At 32.6% G+C, this 22,145-nt stretch overlaps 1 protein-coding gene across 4 annotated transcripts in view; it reads left to right on the forward strand.

Annotated features, from left to right (window-relative positions):
- LOC143069790 (uncharacterized) overlaps positions 1-21,011 on the forward strand; it is a 50,803-nt gene extending 29,792 nt beyond the window's left edge. For 3 of the 4 annotated variants that reach the window (XM_076244585.1, XM_076244587.1, XM_076244586.1), the window contains 4 exons: positions 4,453-4,535; positions 5,287-5,365; positions 9,968-10,287; positions 16,258-21,011. In XM_076244585.1, the coding sequence (XP_076100700.1) occupies positions 4,453-4,535; positions 5,287-5,365; positions 9,968-10,287; positions 16,258-16,325 (550 nt within the window). In that variant the 3' untranslated portion in view covers positions 16,326-21,011. The remainder of the gene's footprint in view (positions 1-4,452; positions 4,536-5,286; positions 5,366-9,967; positions 10,288-16,257) is intronic. The other variant, XM_076244588.1, reaches the window with a different exon arrangement.
- The last annotated feature ends 1,134 nt before the right edge of the window (positions 21,012-22,145 follow it).

The following is a 22,145-nucleotide window of genomic DNA, read 5'->3' on the forward strand; positions in this document are numbered from 1 at the left end:
ACGATAGTAGAGGGGCATTATGTTTTCTGGTCTGTGCCTCCGTTCGTCTGTGCATCCGTCCGTCTGTGCGTCCGTCCGTTCGCTTCAGGTTAAAGTTTTTGGTCAAGGTAGATTTTGAAGAAGTTGAAGTCTAATCAACTTGAAACTTAGTACACATGTTCCCTATGATATGATCTTTCTAATTTTAATTCCAAATTAAAGTTTTGACCCCAATTTCACGGTCCACTGAACATAGAATATGTTCGCTTCAGGTTAAAGTTTTTGGTCATGGTAGTTTTTGAAGAAGTTAAGTCTAATCAACTTGAAACTTAGTACACATGTTCCCTATGATATGATCTTTCTAATTTTAATTCCAAATTAAAGTTTTGACCCCAATTTCACGGTCCACTGAACATAGAAAATGATAGTGCGAGTGGGGCATCCGTGTACTTGGGACACATTCTTGTTTATGATGGTCAAATGATCTGTATACTTTTTGGTAAAAATAAGATTTAAACTTTTTGAGTTACGGCACTTTGTAACCAAAACAGGGGTGTGTTTTTTTTCACATGTCGCACCTTATCTCAAAAACGATTCTTGATTATTGCTTAAAACTTTACACACTTCTTAGTTATATTAATCTTAATATCAGTATACTTTTTGGTGATTATTCAAAATTTCATTTTTGAATTATTGAGTATTTTGTAAAAAAGGGGGAGGGTTTTTTACATGTCGCGCCGTATCTCAAAAACGATTTATGATTATTGCTTAAAACTTTACACACTTCTTTGTTATATTAATCTAAAGATCTGTATACTTTTTGGTGATGATTCAAAATTTAATTTTTGAGTTATTGAGTATTTTGTAAAAAAGGGGGAGGGGGTTTTTACATGTCGTGCCGTATCTCAAAAACAATTTATGATTATTGCTTAAAACTGTACACACTTCTTTGTTATATTAATCTAAAGATCTGTATACTTTTTGGTTTGATTCAAAATTTTATTTTAGTGATATTTGTAAAAAAAACTAGAGGCTCTAAAGAGCCTGTGTCGCTCACCTTGGTCTATGTGCATATTAAACAAAGGACACAAATGGATTCATGACAAAATTGTATTTTGGTGATGGTGATGTGTTTGAAGTTCTTACTTTACTGAACATTCTTGCTTCTTACAATTATATCTATAATGAACTTTGCCCATTAGTAACAGAGAAAAATATTTGGTAAAAATTTACATAAATTTACCAAATTAATGAAAATTGTTAAAAATTGACTATAAAGGGCAATACCTCAAAGATGATTGTGGTTAAGTTTGAATTAATTTGGCCCAGTAGTTTCAGAGGAGAAGATTTTTGTAAAAGATAACTAAGATTTTCGAAAAATGGTTAAAAATTGACTATAAAGGGCAATAACTCCTTAAGGGGTCAACTGACCATTTCGGTCATGTTGACTTATTTGTAAATCTAACTTTGCTGAACATTATTGCTGTTTACAGTTTATCTCTATCTATAATAATATTCAAGATAATAACCAAAAACAGCAAAATTTCCTCAAAATGACCAATTCAGGGGCAGCAACCCAACAACGGGTTGACCGATTCATCTGAAAATTTCAGGGCAGATAGATCTTGACCTGATAAACATATTTACCTCGTCAGATTTCCTCTAAATGCTTTGGTTTTTGAGTTATAAGCCAAAAACTGCATTTTACCCCTATGTTCTATTTTTAGCCGTGGGGGCCATCTTGGTTGGTTGACCGGGTCACGCCACACATTTTTTAAACTAGATACCCCAAAGATGATTGTGGCCAAGTTTGGATTAATTTGGCCCAGTAGTTTCAGAGGAGAAGATTTTTGTAAAAGATTACTTAGATTTATGAAAAATGGTTAAAAATTGACTATAAAGGGCAATTACTCCTAAAGGGGTCAACTGACCATTTCGGTCATGTTGACTTATTTGTAAATCTAACTTTGCCGAACATTATTGCTGTTTACAGTTTATCTCTATCTATAATAATATTCAAGATAATAACCAAAAACAGCAAAATTTCCTCAAAATGACCAATTCAGGGGCAGCAACCCAACAACGGGTTGACCGATTCATCTGAAAATTTCAGGGCAGATAGATCTTGACCTGATAAACATATTTACCCCGTGTCAGATTTCCTCTAAATGCTTTGGTTTTTGAGTTATAAGCCAAAAACTGCATTTTACTCCTATGTTCTATTTTTAGCCGTGGCGGCCATCTTGGTTGGTTGACCGGGTCACGCCACACATTTTTAGCTCACCTGGCCTAAAAGGCCAAGTGAGCTTTTCTCATCACTTGGCGTCCGGCGTCCGTCGTCGTCCGTCGTCCGTCGTCGTCCGTCGTCGTCGTTAAATTTCGCAAAAATCTTCTCCTCTGAAACTACTGGGCCAAATTAAACCAAACTTGGCCACAATCATCATTGGGGTATCTAGTTTAAAAAATGTGTCTGGTGACCCGGCCAACCATCCAAGATGGCCGTCATGGCTAAAAATAGAACATAGGGGTAAAATGCCGTTTTTGGCTTATAACTCTAAAACCAAAGCATTTAGAGCAAATCTGACATGGGGTAGAATTGTTAAACAGGTGAAGATCTATCTGCCCTGAAATTTTCAGATGAATCGGATAACCCGTTGTTGGGTTGCTGCCCCTGAATTAGTAATTTTAAGGAAATTTTGCTGTTTTTGGTTATTATCTTGAATATTATTATAGATAGAGATAAACAGTAAACAGCAATAATGTTCAGCAAAGTAAGATTTACAAATAAGTCAACATGACTGAAATGGTCAGTTGACCCCTTTAGGAGTTATTGCCCTTTATAGTCAATTTTTAACCATTTTTCGTAAATCTTAGTAATATTTTACAAAAATCTTCTCCTCTGAAACTACTGGGCCAAATTAATCCAAACTTGGCCACAATCATCTTTTGGGTTAGTAGTTTGAAAAATGTGTCCGGTGACCCGGCCATCAAACCAAGATGGCCGCCATGGCTAAAAATAGAACATGGGGTAAAATGCAGTTTTTGGCTTATAACTCAAAACCCAAAGCATTTAGAGCAAATCTGACATGGGGTAAAATTGTTTATCAGTTCAAGATCTATCTGCCCTGAAATTTTCAGATGAATTGGACAACCCGTTGTAGGGTTGCTGGCCCTGAATTAGTAATTTTAAGGAAATTTTGCTCTTTTTGGTTATTATCTTGAATATTATTATAGATAGAGATAAACTATAAACAGCAATAATGTTCACCAAAGTAAGATTTACAAATAAGTCAAACATGACTAAAATGGTCAGTTGACCCCTTTAGGGGTTATTGCCCTTTATAGTCAATTTTTAACCATTTTTCGTAAATCTTAGTAATCTTTTCCTCTGAAACTACTTGGCCAAATTAATCCAAACTTGGCCACAATCATCTTTTGGGTTAGCAGTTTGAAAAATGTGTCCGGTGACCCGGCCATCAAACCAAGATGGCCGCCATGGCTAAAAATAGAACATGGGGTAAAATGCAGTTTTTGGCTTATAACTCAAAACCCAAAGCATTTAGAGCAAATCTGACATGGGGTAAAATTGTTTATCAGGTCAACATTTATCTGCTCTGAAATTTTTAGATGAATCGGACAACCCGTTGTTGGGTTGCTGACCCTGAATTGTTAGTTTTAAGGAAATTTTGCTGTTTTTGGTCATTATCTTGATTATTATTATTGATAGAGATAAACTGTAAACAACAATAATGTTCAGCAAAGTAAGATTTACAAATAAGTCAACATGACCGAAATGGTCAATTGACCCCCTTAGGAGTTATTGTTCTTTATAGTCAATTTTTAACAATTTTAATAAAATTTGTAAATTTTTACTAACATTTTCCACTGAAACTAATGGGCCAAGTTCATTATAGATAGAGATAATTTTAAGCAGCAAGAATGTTCAGCAAAGTAAGATATACAAACACATCACCATCACCAAAACGCAATTCTGTCATGAATCCATCTGCTTCCTTTAATATTCACATAGACCAAGGTGAGCGACACAGGCTCTTTAGAGCCTCTAGTTTAAACTAGATACCCCAATGATGATTGTGGCCAAGTTTGGTTCAATTTGGCCCAGTAGTTTCAGAGGAGAAGATTTTTGTAAAAGTTAACGACGACGGACGACGACGGACGACGACGCCGGACGCCGGACGCAAAGTGATGGGAATAGCTAACTTGGCCCTTTGGGCCAGGTGAGCTAAAAAGGTGGGGGGGGGGGGGGGGTTTGACATGTCCCGCCGTGTCTCAAAAGCAATAAATGGTAATTGCTTAAAACTTTCTCAGAAACTATTTATGATTGTTGCATAAAACTTCCACACAAGACGTCGGGCGTATCATGCGCTCATGGCGCAGCTGTTTATTATTTTAGTGTTTCTCATAAAAATATTGTCTTTTGTTAATTTATCTCAAACTTTTTTCCTTAAATAGATTAACAGATTTAGAGAGAAGATTAATGCAGGGCCCTAGTGGTTTGATACGACCGTTACCAACACGAGGCATGCCTCCTCCAGGTAAGTTATATTTAATTACAATACACAAAAGTTAGGTTGTATAGGTCTCACCATATGATTCTGGTCTTAATGTATAAGTCTGACTGGTCAAACTATAGCTATACTTATAAAACACCAATACTTTTTATAAAATGTGTTCATGAATATCAATAATGTGGTCATTTTATAAATTTCCTGTCTAATAAACTGAACTTTTCGAAAAACTAAGGATTTTCGTATCCCAGGCATAGATTACCTTAGCTGTATTTGGCACAACTTTTTGGAATTTTGGATCCTCAATGCTCTTCTTTGTACTTGTTTGGCTACAAAAATATTTTGATAAGAGCGTCACTGATGAGTCTTATGTAGACGAAACGTGCGTCTGGCGTATTTAATTATAATCCTGGTACCTTTGATAACTATATATTCAATATGGAATTTGATCTTTACCAAAAATACCATAATGAAATATAAAGACACCTGATTGTTGAATTAGAACCCTATGATATGTAAAAAATAAAGTAAAATTACAAAAATACCAAACCTCAAAGAAAATTCAAATAAAAAATTACAAAAAGCATTAAAAACATACATTATTTTGTTATGTTGTCTTGTGAAAATCTAAACCACATCTCATCTTTTAAGTGTGGCAATTACCAGTTTCTAATATATAAAGCTATAGAAAGCTAAACCTAACCCATAAATCTTCGATGTAAAAAGTATAAAATTATTATTCTAAATGTTATCATATTATCATTACATCTTTTGATAGGGATGATAAATGGACCATTACATCCATCAGACAGACCAGGATCACGGAGCGGGCCGTTCCCTCCACCTCCAGGAATGAGGTAAGTCAATGTTATTATTGTGTAAAGGTTGCATGAAATGCAACAAAACCCTATGGTACTGACTTGATATCTAAATCTTCCAAGGTTGATCACCTTATAGTGCATTATTAATAATATTCTATACATCCTATCCATGAAAGTTTCCAGAAATTTATCAATGAAATATTTACTCAGATATTCAAGTTACAAAAGACGGTATACTTGTCATTAAAAAATTATGAAGTGTGCAGGAATCTAATATCTGTTCTAAGAATATCAATGATGTCATTGTTACAGTCATCTTTTAAAATTGGAGTTATCTTCTTTTGTCCAGATTTGTAGTTGAATCAATCACAACCATTGTCCAATACTTTATACATTGCAATATTTAATTTTACTTCAACTGATAAATTACAGCAGTTTTTACCCTTCAGTGCCTACCGGCACTTTGATATTACATGGAACTAAGGGTTGTTCCATTAAACGTATATGGGACCCAGACATGGGGTAATTGAAATATGTAATTGTAATGGACTGTAATTAATTACAATTTATCATGTAATTGAATGTAATGTGTAATTGAGCATTTTTTCAATTACATGTAATTGAATGTAATTAATTACATAGCCAAAATTGCCTGTAATTGACAATTACTTTTCAATTACAAGTCAATTACATTTGAAATTTTGGATCAAAAGATTAAATCTTGTGTTTTCTTAAAAAATTATTAAAAGCAATAATCTTAACAAATGTTGTAAGCTGACAAAGAAAAGCCTTCACAGTATACTTTCTGTATTAACACAACCATGGTAGATTCTTCATTTTGTATTGAATGATAAAAAAAATGTAGACACATGCCATAATTTTAAAAGAAACCACTAGGAAGTCACTGTCTTGACCTTAATTAGTAGATTTAGATAGATATTTTAAGACATTGATTTAACATAATTAACTTTATTCAAGGACTTAAATAACCAATAAATATAACCTCTGGCTATTTGTTTTATTACAAACTATATAATGACTGTTTTTATAACAGTTATGTTAAACAGATATAAGGCTAATTAGAGAGAGATAAATATACCCCTAGGGCCTATAGGTACATGTTTAAATTCTTGAAGGGATAATGCATATGACAAAATCTCACTTGCAAAATTTGTTCACTATATATATGAATGTTGAAAGAAAACATTTTATCAGATTTGAAAATGAGCTCCAAGAGTGTACTGGAACATTTTACTGTTCCTGATGACTTCCAAAATGGAAATACTTTCAAAGGAAAATGTATGCATTGTGGCACCCTCATTAGTGGAAGTTATAAAGTTACATCCAACTTTGTTACACATATGAAGGTAATATTATATAAGAATTTTAAAAATTAATAAATTCATAATGCTTCTTTTTCATTTCTAATCAGATTTCATTTATCTTATATCCTCTAATAGCTTACATTTAAATTTGGAAAATATTTTGTTTATTAAATTAATTAGTTGTGATTAAAACTAAAGTTTATTTTTGTTTTAAGAAGTCAGATTTCTAAATCACTTATTTAAGATAAATAATTTGAATAAGCTGGGATAAAAATGAAAATCATTTCAAAAAATAAAAAATAGTGCTCTTTTTTTGTATCATTTACAATCAAATAAATTTAAATAAATGTAAAATTTCAATAGGTAAATTAAAACAATTTAATATTTTCAAGATATTAAATAAGGCCTTTTGTAATTTTCAGAGAAAACACAGAGATTTGTACATTCTGCATTCTGAGAATAAAGAAATTCAACCAACATTGACACAATGCATAAAAAAAAGTGTAAAATATTCACCGTCTGATCCAAAACAGTTAGAAATGACAAATGCTCTTATAATGTTCATAGCTGGGGATCTTTTACCACTCTCTAATTGTCGAAAGTGAAGAATTTAAAAACTTGATGGAAAAAGCTGACACTAAGTATCAAGTGCCTAGCAGAAAGCATTGATGATGATCTTTTCAGTTTCATGCCAGCCCCATCAGTGGAAAGAAAAAGAAACCCTTCAGGGATTTCTGTAAGTTCAGAAATGGATGATTACTTGTCAGATAATTGTATTGATATGTCAAAAGACCCTCTTTTGTATTGGCATAGTAACTGTCAACGTTTACCACGTCTAGCTAAGTTAGCAGTGCAATATTTAGCTATTCCAGCCACATCTGCACCAGTTGAACGCTTATTTAGCACTGCTGGAAAAACATTTAGGCCGGAAAGGTGCAGACTGGCTGATGGAACATTTGAAAAGCTGATGATGGTCAAATGTAATGGGAAAATGCTTAAATAAGTTATATGACACAATACAAAAATGTATATACTAGTTGAACACTGTCTAATTGTTATAACTATAGAGCAATGTATAATACTTATGTACATATCATAGAATAAATGCATGTTTTCAATATTTTATCTTAAATTTCCTTTCAAATGTAATTGAAGTAATTAATTACATTTGCCAAGTAATTGGAATGTAATTAATTACATTGGTAAAAAAAGTCAAATGTAATGTGTAATTTAATTGAAGATTTTGTAATTGTAATTGAATGTAATTAATTACTTTCAAATGTAATTGACCCCATGTCTGATGGGACCCAGGGAAGACACTTCCAAATCTCAACTATGGGTGTGTTTTATCTTTTTTTTTTCTTCATAGAAATGTAAGTGAAATTTTAATTTGCCTCTTCATATTACCTTTCCTGGGTACCATGTATGTTTTATGGAAAAGCCAAAACTAAAGAATTGATTTAAAAAAAAAAATAATGTTTTTGAAGTTTTATGGATATATCACCGTGTAGAACGCCACATGCGGGGTGTCGGCTATGTTTGACATGGGGTGGCAATTTTGAAGCGACGAAAAAGTAAGAAGGTAAGTTCAAGCATCAAAATTTCTTATTTCTAGAACTCTCAGTACCATATAATGTATTGCACGGAAGGAACCGCAACATAATCTATTTCCTGAAAGCAGAAGCAGTCGTTTTCAGTGCTCAGTTTTCTCAAACACCTCGCCCTAGTTTTCCGTGTTGCAGATTTTGAGGCTTTATATGCAAATTTCGGTATAAAAAACTACTTTACACAGCCATCCCCCGTATCATTTATATAGAATTGTATTCCTCTCATTGACTTATACCAAATACCAGTTTCTTAGTTAAAATTAATTGGTTTTAAAACTGTTATTCATCAAAATATAAAGTGTCGCTCGGGGTGTCAGATTTTGCGTCGCAAGGGGTAGAGGCTTGTCATAAAAGAATACATATTTGCTTGTAAATTAGTCTTCATATGATACATTTTATTTCAAGCACATCTACTTTACCATGACAAAACAAGGATTTTTCATTTTGCCTGTTTTTGGTCTTATAAAATATATGCTTTTGATTTCATTCACATCTACTTTACCATTACAAAATAAGGGTTTTTCATTTTGTCTGTTTTTGGTCTTATAAAACATGTGCTTTTGATTTCATTCATAGTAAAAAAAACTGGCTTAAAATATTTAGTTTTCAAGCTGGTAAACGATTTCTTTTCCTTTTCAGTCACTATCATGGTAAAAAAAAGTCAAGGCTCATAGTTCATCACCAGGTTCATCTAAAAAGCACTCGTGCACGCCGCAAAAATCCATTACTCCTAAAAGAATTAGAACACTCCACCCAATGAAACACTCACCGGCATCTTTTTCAGCGAATGACAACACAACTTCAAGTAATCCTGAAGACGATGATACTACAATTGTCAATGAGAAAACAACGACTTGTACACAATATACAACAGAACAGGTTTACAAGAAAAAATGATTCAAGAAAGTTATTTCGTTCGTAATCGCCCAGCTAGAACTATCCGTTTTCTGTTACACATCTATCATATCATATCTACTTTGAAGGTCTACTCTGACTATATACATATCTCTAAACGAACCGGAATTGAATAAAATTTGAAGAATTTGAGGTAACCTGTGTTTTTCTAGGTTGAATTTCTGTTACATTTATGTTCCTATTTGTGTAGGTGAGTTTGAATTAAAAAGTATCACATAGAGATCGATTTATAAAAAATGTATTCTTTTTTTTTTTATGACAAGCCTCTACCCCTTGCGACGCAAAATCTGACACCCCGGGCGACACTTTATATTTTGATGAATAACAGTTTTAAAACCAATTAATTTTAACTAAGAAACTGGTATTTGGTATAAGTCAATGAGAGGAATACAATTATATATTAATGATACGGAGGGTAGCTGTGTAAAGTAGTTTTTTATACCGAAATTTGCATATAAAGCCTCAAAATCTGCAACACGGAAAACTAGGGCGAGGTGTTTGAGAAAACTGAGCACTGAAAACGACTGCTTCTGCTTTCAGGAAATAGATTATGTTGCGGTTCCTTCCGTGCAATACATTATATGGTACTGAGAGTTCTAGAAATAAGAAATTTTGATGCTTGAACTTACCTTCTTACCTTTTCGTCGCTTCAAAATTGCCACCCCATGTCAAACATAGCCGACACCCCGCAAGTGGCGTTCTACACGGTGTATATGGGATAACAAGATAATTTCCCTAGATAAGACAGCTGTATGTAATGTTTAGATTATAATTAATGGTTATTATCTTAGGGACGATGACATGAGAGGATCGCCAGGTCCAGTAAGATTACCTCCCCCTGACCGACGTGGTCCAAGGATGCCACCACCAGAGATGAGATCTCCACCCCCTCCAGATAGGCATGGAGGACCAAGAATGCCACCTCCTGATCTTCGATCACCGCCACCATTTGGCCGAGGACCACCTCCTCCAATGGACAGAAGGTCACCACCACCTTACGGCAGAGGGCCATCTGGTTATAGAATGCCTCCGCCTCATGATATGCTTCCTCCTCATTTACGAGGACCACCACCACCTCGTTCTTCCTCACCCCCTAGAATTGAACCATCAGGTAGTAGGAGTGGCTATGGGCTTTTGTTGAAGTTACTACCATAAACTCGTTGCACTTTATTTGATGTTTTTTGTTTGCAATGCAATCTTTTTCAAGCTACGCAGCTAGTCCCTGTGGTTGGACTTACGGTTTATTTCCCTTGAATATCTAAACTCATCTTATATATTTTTATGAAATTGGATTAGGAAGATAGTTTTCTATTTTACTAACTTTACCTCAGATTATCATCTTTGCTACAATTTCAGTTGAATGAAGTATTTCAAAACTTTTGATTGTATTAATCCATTAAAATCATAATTTCTACGTTTTTTTAGAGTGTTATGGTAGTAACATATTTCACGATTTAAGAGGGTATGATACAGCAATTATTTTTGCCACTTGAATTATAGTATTTTTAGCTCACCTGGCCCGAAGGGCCAAGTGAGCTTTTCTCATCACTTGGCGTCCGGCGTCCGTCGTCCGGCGTCCGTCGTCCGTCGTCGTTAACTTTTACAAAAATCTTCTCCTCTGAAACTACTGGGCCAAATCAAACCAAACTTGGCCACAATCATCATTGGGGTATCTAGTTTAAAAAATGTGTGGCGTGACCCGGTCAACCAACCAAGATGGCCGCCACGGCTAAAAATAGAACATAGGGGTAAAATGCAGTTTTTGGCTTATAACTCAAAAACCAAAGCATTTAGAGCAAATCTGACATGGGGTAAAAATGTTTATAAGGTCAAGATCTATCTGCCCTGAAATTTTCAGATGAATCAGTCAATCGGTTGTTGGGTTGCTGCCCCTGAATTGGTAATTTTGAGGAAATTTTGCTGTTTTTGGTTATTATCTTGAATATTATTATAGATAGAGATAAACTGTAAACAGCAATAATGTTCAGCAAAGTAAGATCTACAAATAAGTCAACATGACCAAAATGGTCAGTTGACCCGTTTAGGAGTTATTGCCCTTTATAGTCAATTTTTAACCATTTTTCGTAAATTAAAGTAATCTTTTACAAAAATCTTCTCCTCTGAAACTACTGGGCCAAATTAATTCAAACTTGGCCACAATCATCTTTGGGGTATCTAGTTTAAAAAAATGTGTGGCGTGACCTGGTCAACCAACCAAGATGGCCGCCACCGCTAAAAATAGAACATAGGGGTAAAATGCAGTTTTTGGCTTATAACTCAAAAACCAAAGCATTTTGAGGAAATCTGACAGGGATAAAAATGTTTATCAGGTCAAGATCTATCTTCCCTGAAATATTTAGATGAATCGGTCAATGGGTTGTTGGGTTGCTGCCCCTGAATTGGTAATTTTGAGGAAATTTTGCTGTTTTTGGTTATTATCTTGAATATTATTATAGATAGAGATAAACTGTAAACAGCAATAATGTTCAGCAAAGTAAGATCTACAAATAAGTCAACATGACCAAAATGGTCAGTTGACCCGTTTAGGAGTTATTGCCTTTTATAGTCAATTTTTAACCATTTTTCGTAAATTAAAGTAATCTTTTACAAAAAGCTTCTCCTCTGAAACTACTGGGCCAAATTAATTCAAACTTGGCCACAATCATCTTTGGGGTATCTTGTTTAAAAAATGTGTGGCGTGACCTGGTCAACCAACCAAGATGGCCGCCACCGCTAAAAATAGAACATAGGGGTAAAATGCAGTTTTTGGCTTATAACTCAAAAATCAAAGCATTTTGAGGAAATCTGACATGGGGATATAAATGTTTATCAGGTCAAGATCTATCTGCCCTGAAATTTTCAGATGAATCGGTCAATCGGTTGTTGGGTTGCTGCCCCTGAATTGGTAATTTTGAGGAAATTTTGCTGTTTTTTGTTATTATCTTGAATATTATTATAGATAGAGATAAATTGTAAACAGCAATAATGTTCAGCAAAGTAAGATCTACAAATAAGTCAACATGACCAAAATGGTCAGTTGACCCCTTTAGGAGTTATTGCCCTTTATAGTCAATTTTTAACCATTTTTCATAAATCTAAGTAATCTTTTACAAAATCTCCACTGAAACTACTAGGCCACAATCATCTTTGGGGTATCTAGTTTGAAAAATGTGTCCGATGACCTGGCCATTCAACCAAGATGGCCGCCACGGCTAAAAATAGAACATAGGGGTAAAATGCAGTTTCTGGCTTATAACTATGAAACCAAAGCATCTAGAGCAAATCTGACAAGAAGTTAAATTGTTAATCAAGTCAATATCTATCTGCCCTGAATTTTTCAGATGAATTGGACAACTGGTTGTTGGGTTGCTGCCCTCCAATTGGTAATTTTTAAAGAAATTTTGCCGTTTTTGGTTATCTTGAATACTATTATAGATAGCGATAAACTGTAAACAGCAATAATGTTCAGCAAAGTAAGATCTACAAATAAGTCAACATGACCTAAATGGTCAATTGACCCCTTAAGGAGTTATTGCCCTTTATAGTCAATTTTTAACAATTTTCATTCATTTGGTAAATTTATGTAAATTTTTACCAAATATAGTTCTCTGTTACTAATGGGCAAAGTTCATTATAGATATAATTGTAAGAAGCAAAATCATTCAGTAAAGTAAGAACTTCAAACACATCACCATCACCAAAATACAATTTTGTCATGAATCCATTTGTGTCCTTTGTTTAATATGCACATAGACCAAGGTGAGCGACACAGGCTCTTTAGAGCCTCTAGTTATTTTCAATTATGTCTTGCATATTTATATATTTAATTTATTGCTTCAAACTTTAAGTAGAAAAGGAAAACCTGTCAAAGCTTCAAAAAATAGTCTCGTTTTTAGGTTAGACAGTGGTACATAAAAGTTTTACTGAAAACTATGTGTCAAATGGCCATTTCAGGACAAATACTGGTATGTCAATTTTTACATGTTTATGATGGCACAGTGGTGGCTAATGTGTCAAAATTATAGCATCCTTTTTAGCTCACCTGGCCCGAAGGGCCAAGTGAGCTTTTCCCATCACTTTGCGTCCGGCGTCGTCGTCGTCCGTCGTCTGTCGTCCGTCGTCGTCCGTCGTCGTTAACTTTTACAAAAATCTTCTCCTCTGAAACTACTGTGCCAACTTGAACCAAACTTGGCCACAATCATCATTGGGGTATCTAGTTTAAAAAATGTGTGGCGTGACCCGGTCAACCAACCAAGATGGCCGCCACGGCTAAAAATAGAACATAGGGGTAAAATGCAGTTTTTGGCTTATAACTCAAAAACATAAGCATTTAGAGGAAATCTTATGTGGGGTAAAAATGTTTATCAGGTCAAGATCTATCTGCCCTGAAATTTTCAGATGAATCGGTCAACCTGTTGTTGGGTTGCTGACCCTGAATTGGTAATTTTGAGGAAATTTTGCCGTTTTTGGTTATTATCTTGAATATTATTATAGATAGAGATAAACCGTAAACAGCAATAATGTTCAGCAAAGTTAGATTTACAAATAAGTCAACATGACCGAAATGGTCAGTTGACCCCTTAAGGAGTTATTGCCCTTTATAGTCAATTTTTAACCATTTTTCATAAATCTAAGTAATCTTTTACAAAAATCTTCTCCACTGAAACTACTGGGCCAAATTAATCCAAAGTTGGCCACAATCATCTTTGGGATATCTAGTTTAAAAAATGTGTGGCGTGACCCGGTCAACCAACCAAGATGGCCGCCACGGCTAAAAATAGAACATAGGGGTAAAATGCAGTTTTTGGCTTATAACTCAAAAACCAAAGCATTTAGAGGAAATCTGATATGGGGTAAATATGTTTATCAGGTCAAGATCTATCTGCCCTGAAATTTTCAGATGAATCGGTCAACCCGTTGTTGGGTTGCTGCCCCTGAATTGGTCATTTTGAGGAAATTTTGCTGTTTTTGGTTATTATCTTGAATATTATTATAGATAGAGATAAACTGTTCACAGCAATAATGTTCATCAAAGTAAGATTTACAAATAAGTCAACATGACCGAAATGGTCAGTTGACCCCTTTAGGAGTTATTGCCCTTTATAGTCAATTTTTAACCATTTTTTGTAAATCTTAGTTATCTTTTACAAAAATCTTCTCCTCTGAAACTACTGGGCCAAATTAATTCAAACTTAACCACAATTATCTTTGAGGTACCTTGTTTGAAAAATGTGTCCGATGACCTGGCCATCCAACCAAGATGGCCACCACGGCTAAAAATAGAACAGGGGTAAAATGTAGTTTTTTGCTTATAACTCTGAAACCAAATCATTTAGAGGAAATCTGACAAGGAGTTAAATTGTTAATCAAGTCAATATATATCTGCCCTGAAATATTCAAATGAATTGGACAACCGGTTGTTGGGTTGCTGCCCTCAAATTGGTAATTTTTAAAGAAATTTTGCTGTTTTTGGTTATTATCTTGAATACTATTATAGATAGCGATAAACTGTAAACAGCGATAATGTTCATCAAAGTAAGATCTACAAATAAGTCCACATGACCTAAATGGTCAATTGACCCCTTAAGGAGTTATTGCCCTTTATAGTCAATTTTTAACAATTTTCATTAATTTGGTAAATTTATGTAAATTTTTACCAAATATTTTTCTCTGTTACTAATGGGCAAAGTTCATTATAGATATAATTGTAAGAAGCAAGAATGTTCAGTAAAGTAAGAACTTCAAACACATCACCATCACCAAAATACAATTTTGTCATGAATCCATTTGTGTCCTTTGTTTAATATGCACATAGACCAAGGTGAGCGACACAGGCTCTTTAGAGCATCTAGTTATAAATCAATTAAATTTACACTATTTCTAAAAGATTGAAGAATATTCAAAATTTTGTAATCCCATGGGCTGTATATAATTGCTTGTATTATACCTCCTTCTTATACAATTATGCATGGTTTTTTTTGTAGGAAGAAATCATTTTTATATTCCTTAGCATGCAGGGTATACAGGAAGCTTCTATGCTATCTTACACTTAGTTTAAGAATGCCATTGAAAATTACTCAAAGATTGGGAAAGTGAACTTTAAACATTTAAATGGTTGATTAGACTGTTTGTAATAGTCATAATTAAGTTTTTATGCCCCATTTATGGGCATTATTCTGGTCTGTGCGTCTGTCTGTTCGTTCGTTCATCAACTTGAAACTTAGTACACATGTTCCTTATGATATGATCTTTCTAATTTTAATGCCAAATTAGAGATTTTACCCCATTTTCACGGTCCACTGAACATAGAAAATGATAGTGGGGATGGGGCATCCGTGTACTTAGGACACATTCTTGTTTGATATTGTTTTGTTATTTTAAAATTTATTGTTTTATTTTGAATCTAATGTTTTCAAAAGATTTGATGCCGGTGAAATAACAAAATATACTTATCTATTATCATACAATGCTGGATAAAAAAAAATAAAGTGCAAGATTTGAAATGAATAAATTTCAAAGTGTTAGCACTAAGCTAAATGCTTAAAACTCCTTTTGAACTGATTTAAATTCAATATGATCACCATAATTATTAGCTGCGGAACCGTAGCTCTTAGGTCCTGATGATATTTTTTTACTATTTGCGGACCATCGAGCTATGGATTTTTCCTATTTCAAAAGGGTCGGAATTGCGACCCAGGTTCAGGTCGCACTTATTTCCCAAAAATTTATTGTTTATAATCCATGAAAAGCTTGTCAATATGATCACCATAATCATTATATATAGTTCGTTTCGCTAGATATTATTCTAGGATATGACGTACCTATTTATGTTTTAATACTCATTTCATATACTCAAATCTGTAGCTCTATGGTCCGCAAATAGTCAAAAAATATCATAAGGACCTAAGAGCCATGGTTTGCTACATAATCATGGGATATTATGAAATGAAGCTTTTAGAAAAAAATAATTTCTTGATTTATAGTTAGAAAATTATTACTTTTTATCTTAGTCTTGTATGAATGCACATAGCATAAAAATGATTTGTTCTGAAATAAACAATTTATAAAATGTATTTTTCAGGGGCAGGGACGACCCGTCACAGAGAACAAGATCAAGACCACACCCAAAGACAGTCAAGTCAAGTCTGATATAGACAATCATGTGATTATATGACATCATAGACAGTCTGATCATGTGACATAACATTTATGGTCATAGGATATAACATATCTGATCATGTGACATATACATCATAGTTGGTGCAGACAAGAAGCTCAATAAAATTGTATTATGAACAGGGTTAACCAAAGTCATCAGGAGTTCAGTTGGTCCATGTGTTTTACTTCTAGTCAAAATACTAACACTTTCATTAGATCTCTTCAAAATAGATATAAGCCTTCTGACAATGTCTCATGTTTGAATGACGAGTAGAGTTTGTAACTTTTGTTTCATACCATCACAATTATAATGTTTCCTTTAGCATAGTAAAAGGTGATTTGGATATTTATTTTTATCATTGTACTGTTTATTTTAAAATGAGTAAGTGCCAGAGATGGACAAAAGATAGAGAATATTATTTTCATTTATACAAATAGCTAGAATATCGTAAAGTTAACCAACTTGTGGCCTTGTCTTCTCTGTGCTGGCCAAATTAGCAGATTTCTACAAAATTTATGTTATTAAATGAATTAATAAGTCATATAAGTGCTTAAGATTTATATCTGTCTCTAGAATTTTATGTTATGTCACAAAAATCAACCATATTTTGTGAAAGATATTATTAAAGTGACCTTGCTTCATATTTTACATTTGGGTGCATGGTGATGATATAAGAAGTATATTTATAGTAGATTTGCAGACTATTTAGTAATTTTAATCATATTTGGGAACATTGTGACAAAATGTTTGTAAGTTAGTTTGTCTAGTTTGTTTATGCATTTTGTTCACCTTAATAGATATTTAAATTCCTGGACCAATGCAATTTAAATGTCTGTAGTTCTTATCACATAAAATCAAGTCCTGAACATTTCAGAATAACTTACGATCAATTTTGATTGGTAGATTTGAGTGCACAGTGATCCACAGCATTGTAATTTTTTCCTATAGTGCAATTTCATTATCATGTTTCTGATTATTTTGTGGTTGTAGTTAGCAGTATTTAATAGCAAATAATTATTTACTCTGTGTCCCAAGATTCCTTGAAATATTTTATAAAAATTTCTGTGCAGTGGATAAAATTTGTGCCATACCTTAAATATTCCCTATGTGGTAAATATTTATCAACTTACATTGTGTTAAACTGTCTCCAATAATTTTTAAACATTTCTTTCTCCTCATGTAAATTTTGCTGTTTTCATATAAACAAATACATGTACGGTAATGTCAGCAAAAATTAAAAGATGTTGTCACCACACTAATTCGAGCATTTTCTTAAAAATTTGGAAGGGTTGAGATTTTCTTCCTTAACTTACATGCTACCTGTACCATATACTATTATTATTATTATATAAAGTGCTGACTCTTTTAACATCACCTTGGGAAGCACAGTAGTTTTTTATTATCAAAATCTTTATCAAAGCTTTTGTTTCCTTTATTTTTAAATCAAGTACTTAGTATGTGTGAATGTTAGAATGGATTGTTTAGTGTGAATGTTTTTCAACCTTTTTTGTGTGTCTTTCATATTTGGTATTCAGTTGAATACCTATATATTAGGGTCGTAATGGGGTAAACTTCATGACTAAAAATGGTAAAAATTCTTGGCAAATAAACAATATCTGTAATTTTTAGTGCATGACGATAAAATGTACACTTGATTTTAGATGATAGAAAAATTGACTGATTCTACTGATTTTGTAGAATCACAATAAATTTTTTCCAAAAATAATGAAAATGATAATTATTTGATACCTCTAATGAATCATGATAAGAATATTTTAATGAATCATGGTAAAATTTTAACCAATCTGATGCTAACGGTAGCCGAAAATGACTGTTTGATGCATGACAGTGAAGTTCATTCCTATCCTCATGTATTATGGCTGTCTTTAAATAAAACTGTGATTAGAATGGCACTGTTGCTTTTAACATTTAGTTGATATTAATGATAGGCAAGGGTAAAAATATCCTGAAAAATAATCAATTCCTTCAATATTAGTTGTCCAAATTTATTAATAATTGGTTGTTGTTTTGTATCTTTGCGCTCATTGAATAAAGGCATATGAATCGATGATATGATGTTTTTCTAACTAGCTTATTATTTTTTGTGGCATTTTTATGTTTGCTCTTTAAAGCAGCAGAAGGGTCAGTATATTACTGGATCCTGGCTTATTTATTCAGAGAAATTATTCTTTTATTATTATTTTGAAATGTTATTTATTTTACATTAGATAAGAAAATGAAATATTTCTTTAACAACTATTCTATTCTATTTTTTCGATGTTTTATTATTTCATTATTTCAAGTACTATTTCGTTTCTTAGTTTTTTCAAATTTTTGGAAATAGTGCATGAATAATCATATCTAAGATAACGAAATAATGTTTCAAAATAATGAAATAATAATTGGATGTTTTGAAATAACAAATAGACAATTTTCATATTACCAACTTTTGACTCCAGAGTATGTAATTTTTCAAAAACAGAATACCTGTATAATGGTAGGACACTTTGGTTCTCTTATCAGGCTAGACTAAAAGAAGGAAAATAAAGCTTACAATTGGTGCAATTTGGCAGAATAATTAATTCTTATATGATGACTTGGTGGGAAAGAAAACTTTTAATTTTAATACTACTGAAATCACTACCCAGTCAACACTGAGGTTGTGAGTTCAAACCCACTTGTGCAGGTGCACTCGACTCTAATCTTTATTGAGTAGGATTGTCAGTTTTCCTATCAAAATTTGTGGTTTTCTCTGAGTACTCCAGCTTCCTCCACTAACAAAAACTGGCCGCCACAAAATAGCCCAAAAACGGAGTTTAAAAGTGTTGTTAAAACACAAAATATCAAAAATTGAAACTTAATTTCACTCCCAAATATCACCAATTGTAATATTCATTTTAACTCTTAGTTGCTCTTACTCAATTGAGTACCCAATCTGATTGAAATACAGATCCTTTGTCTAAACTTTGCTTACAAGGGTCTGACAAAACTGTGTTCCACTTTCTGTTTTAGAGATATTTCAGGATCCTCTGGATTCTTTGGATAAATACATCTTCAAAATTTTGATGGCTGAAATTTCATTGGCTGATTTAGTAAATTCCAGAACAGAATTATCTACTCCAATTCAAAAAGTCGATAATATGAAAATAGTCTTTTAAAAGAAGTATTCAGTCTGTAAAAACTTGTTTGAAATTTGTTAATAGTTATGTGTAACATAAACACTTTTTTTCAAGTGAAAATTGAATGTTATTTTACCAAATCAAATAAAAAAATAAACATTTGTTAATAATTATTTTATTTAAAGTAATATATGAAATTCTAATAATAAATAATTCTACTGTTTTGTTTATCTTAAGTTGTATGCTGTATTTAAAATAATAATCTAGATAATGATGTTAATTATGTTTTTATCTTGATTAACAATCCTCTCTTGAATACTCAGACAAAAATGTTGTTGTATGTATATAAAGTTATACAAACAGGTCAATATATTAAGGCAATGAATACAAATTTATAAATGGTTGAATGGTGTGTGCACAGCTAATATTACTAAGATATTCACAATATACAATACGTTCAATGCGAGATCCAGGACATTGAGTAGGAGTAAGGGCCCACATGATAATAAGACAAAAACCCTAAATTGTACTAACAAACGTTTTGGACTGATTTCATAGTATATTTACATGATAATCATTATATTGGTTTTATCCTATTGTTCTATGAAATTATGATTAATCAAACATATGTTGGTGTATTTTCTCTAAAATCAAAATCTAGCTGTGAAGTTTTAACTCAATACTCTCTTGCAGGAACACATCTTTGTATATTTAACATATCTAATTTCACTGTAGACAAGTTGAAGTTTGTCAAGATTTTCTTATGGTTGTAGCCATCTCTCTTTATTTAATTTCAATATTAATAATACACATCTCAAATGCACAAATGCTGGTTTATTGTTATACATGTATTGGATTTAAATAACAGGAGTTGATATCCAACATTATCTAGTTCTCTTTTGTGATGAAAACCTATAACTATACCATTGAAGTCAAGTTAACATGTTAACACTTTGAAAAATTTCAACCAGGGTTCAGTTGTTCTGCATGATCATTTTTATGAAAGTCATACTTTATAATGCTGTGTTTATGCTACCTTTGTTTGTCTGTCTGTCCCATTTTCTTTTGTTCAAAGGTTGAGTAGGGGCATTTGTGTTCTTATAGACACATTCTTCTTTTATTCAATCTTTATGTACTAGTTATCACAATTCCAATCATTATTAAAATAAAGAGATGTGATGTGATTGCTAATGAGACAACTATCTATCGAAGTTCAAATGTTAGAAATTCTGAATGAGTGAGTGTGTTATATAGAAAGTTTTTCAATATTTGTATTATCATAAATCTGCACCAGTCGAAGCCTGTAGGTTAACATTATTTTGTCTGTTTTATTGATTCTTTATTCTGAAAAAAATCTTTAGAAATGAAATTAGTCTGAATAATATATGTTAATGGTTTAACTTTGTTTGTTTGTATAGAATGTGAATGAATTACATGTTAATGAGATGTAAATTATTAAAAGTATATGAATGTTTATTTATATGTGAATTGTGTGAGAATTGCATTTGTCATTTGACATGAAAGATGAAAATACAAATAAAATGAAAATGAAAATTGCATTTATATTTTTATGCCCTATCTAAACATTGGAAATACCTAAAGTGTGGAAGGGTATGATTTAATGGTTGTCTGGGTAAACCAAAGACTTGCTGCTTCTCTGCCTAGCACCTTATTTTCAGAGGTTAGAGCAAAAACTAGATGGCATTTAGAAAAAATATTAACATATCATCCTGCATATAATTTGCAAACATCAGGAACAGATGTGTCTGGATAAGAAACCCCTCTGGCATTCTACTGTTCTTAGTTTCAATTCCTGATTTGTGGTTTGTGTTTTGGGACATTTATTTAATTATCAGTCAGTAAAAGGTCATCTTAATTGTCCTGTACTACCAGTATTTCATGTATGCATGATATGGTGATATGGTTTTACTTGATGTGACTCAGTTTTCATAGTTTATTGATCTACGTACGATATGTTCATGTAAATAAGTCAATATCTCAAGTAATATAGTATGTGATGGTCCAGCAACTTTGAATTTATTATCCATATTGCAGACCATCAGTTTATCTTCTAAACATTTCTGCAAACTAGCTAGACCTATCTCGGTGTGAACAGTTTTTGTAGTGAATTTATGCAGTTTTCATTCCATACATCCTTTGGAGAAATATTTTGGGCAGCCAAGAAAGAAACTAAATAATTTTAAGAAATGTATTTATATTATATTGCTTTTATATTCGAAACAGCTTTTACCTAAGTTCATGTTCATCTTATAAAAGAAAGTCAGAAAAAAACAAATTTATAAGTTGTAGACTATCTGATCTCACCATGGCGAAAAAACGTAAAAAAAGACAAAATGAGATAAAGCATGCAGTCTAAAAAAAAAACGGAAAACTTAAGTTTGAGCAAGATGAACCACACCAATAACTTGATGTGATCCAAGATGCCCCAGAAGTGAGGATAAATCGGGATGTTGATATTTATAAACCCAAACTCCTTTCTTTAAGAGAACAATTTGTTTCTGAAGAAAAAAGGAAAAAGTAATTACTTTCTATTGAAAGATTATATGGGAAAAGTAATTCAACATTATGTATAACAAAAAATTGTACCTATATATTATTTAAGAAATATATATATTGTTTGGATATGATTAAAGTATAAAACTAGAGGCTCTAAAGAGCCTGTGTCGCTCA

Source organism: Mytilus galloprovincialis, chromosome 3, assembly GCF_965363235.1.
Source record: "Mytilus galloprovincialis chromosome 3, xbMytGall1.hap1.1, whole genome shotgun sequence".
Lineage (NCBI taxonomy): Eukaryota > Metazoa > Mollusca > Bivalvia > Mytilida > Mytilidae > Mytilus > Mytilus galloprovincialis.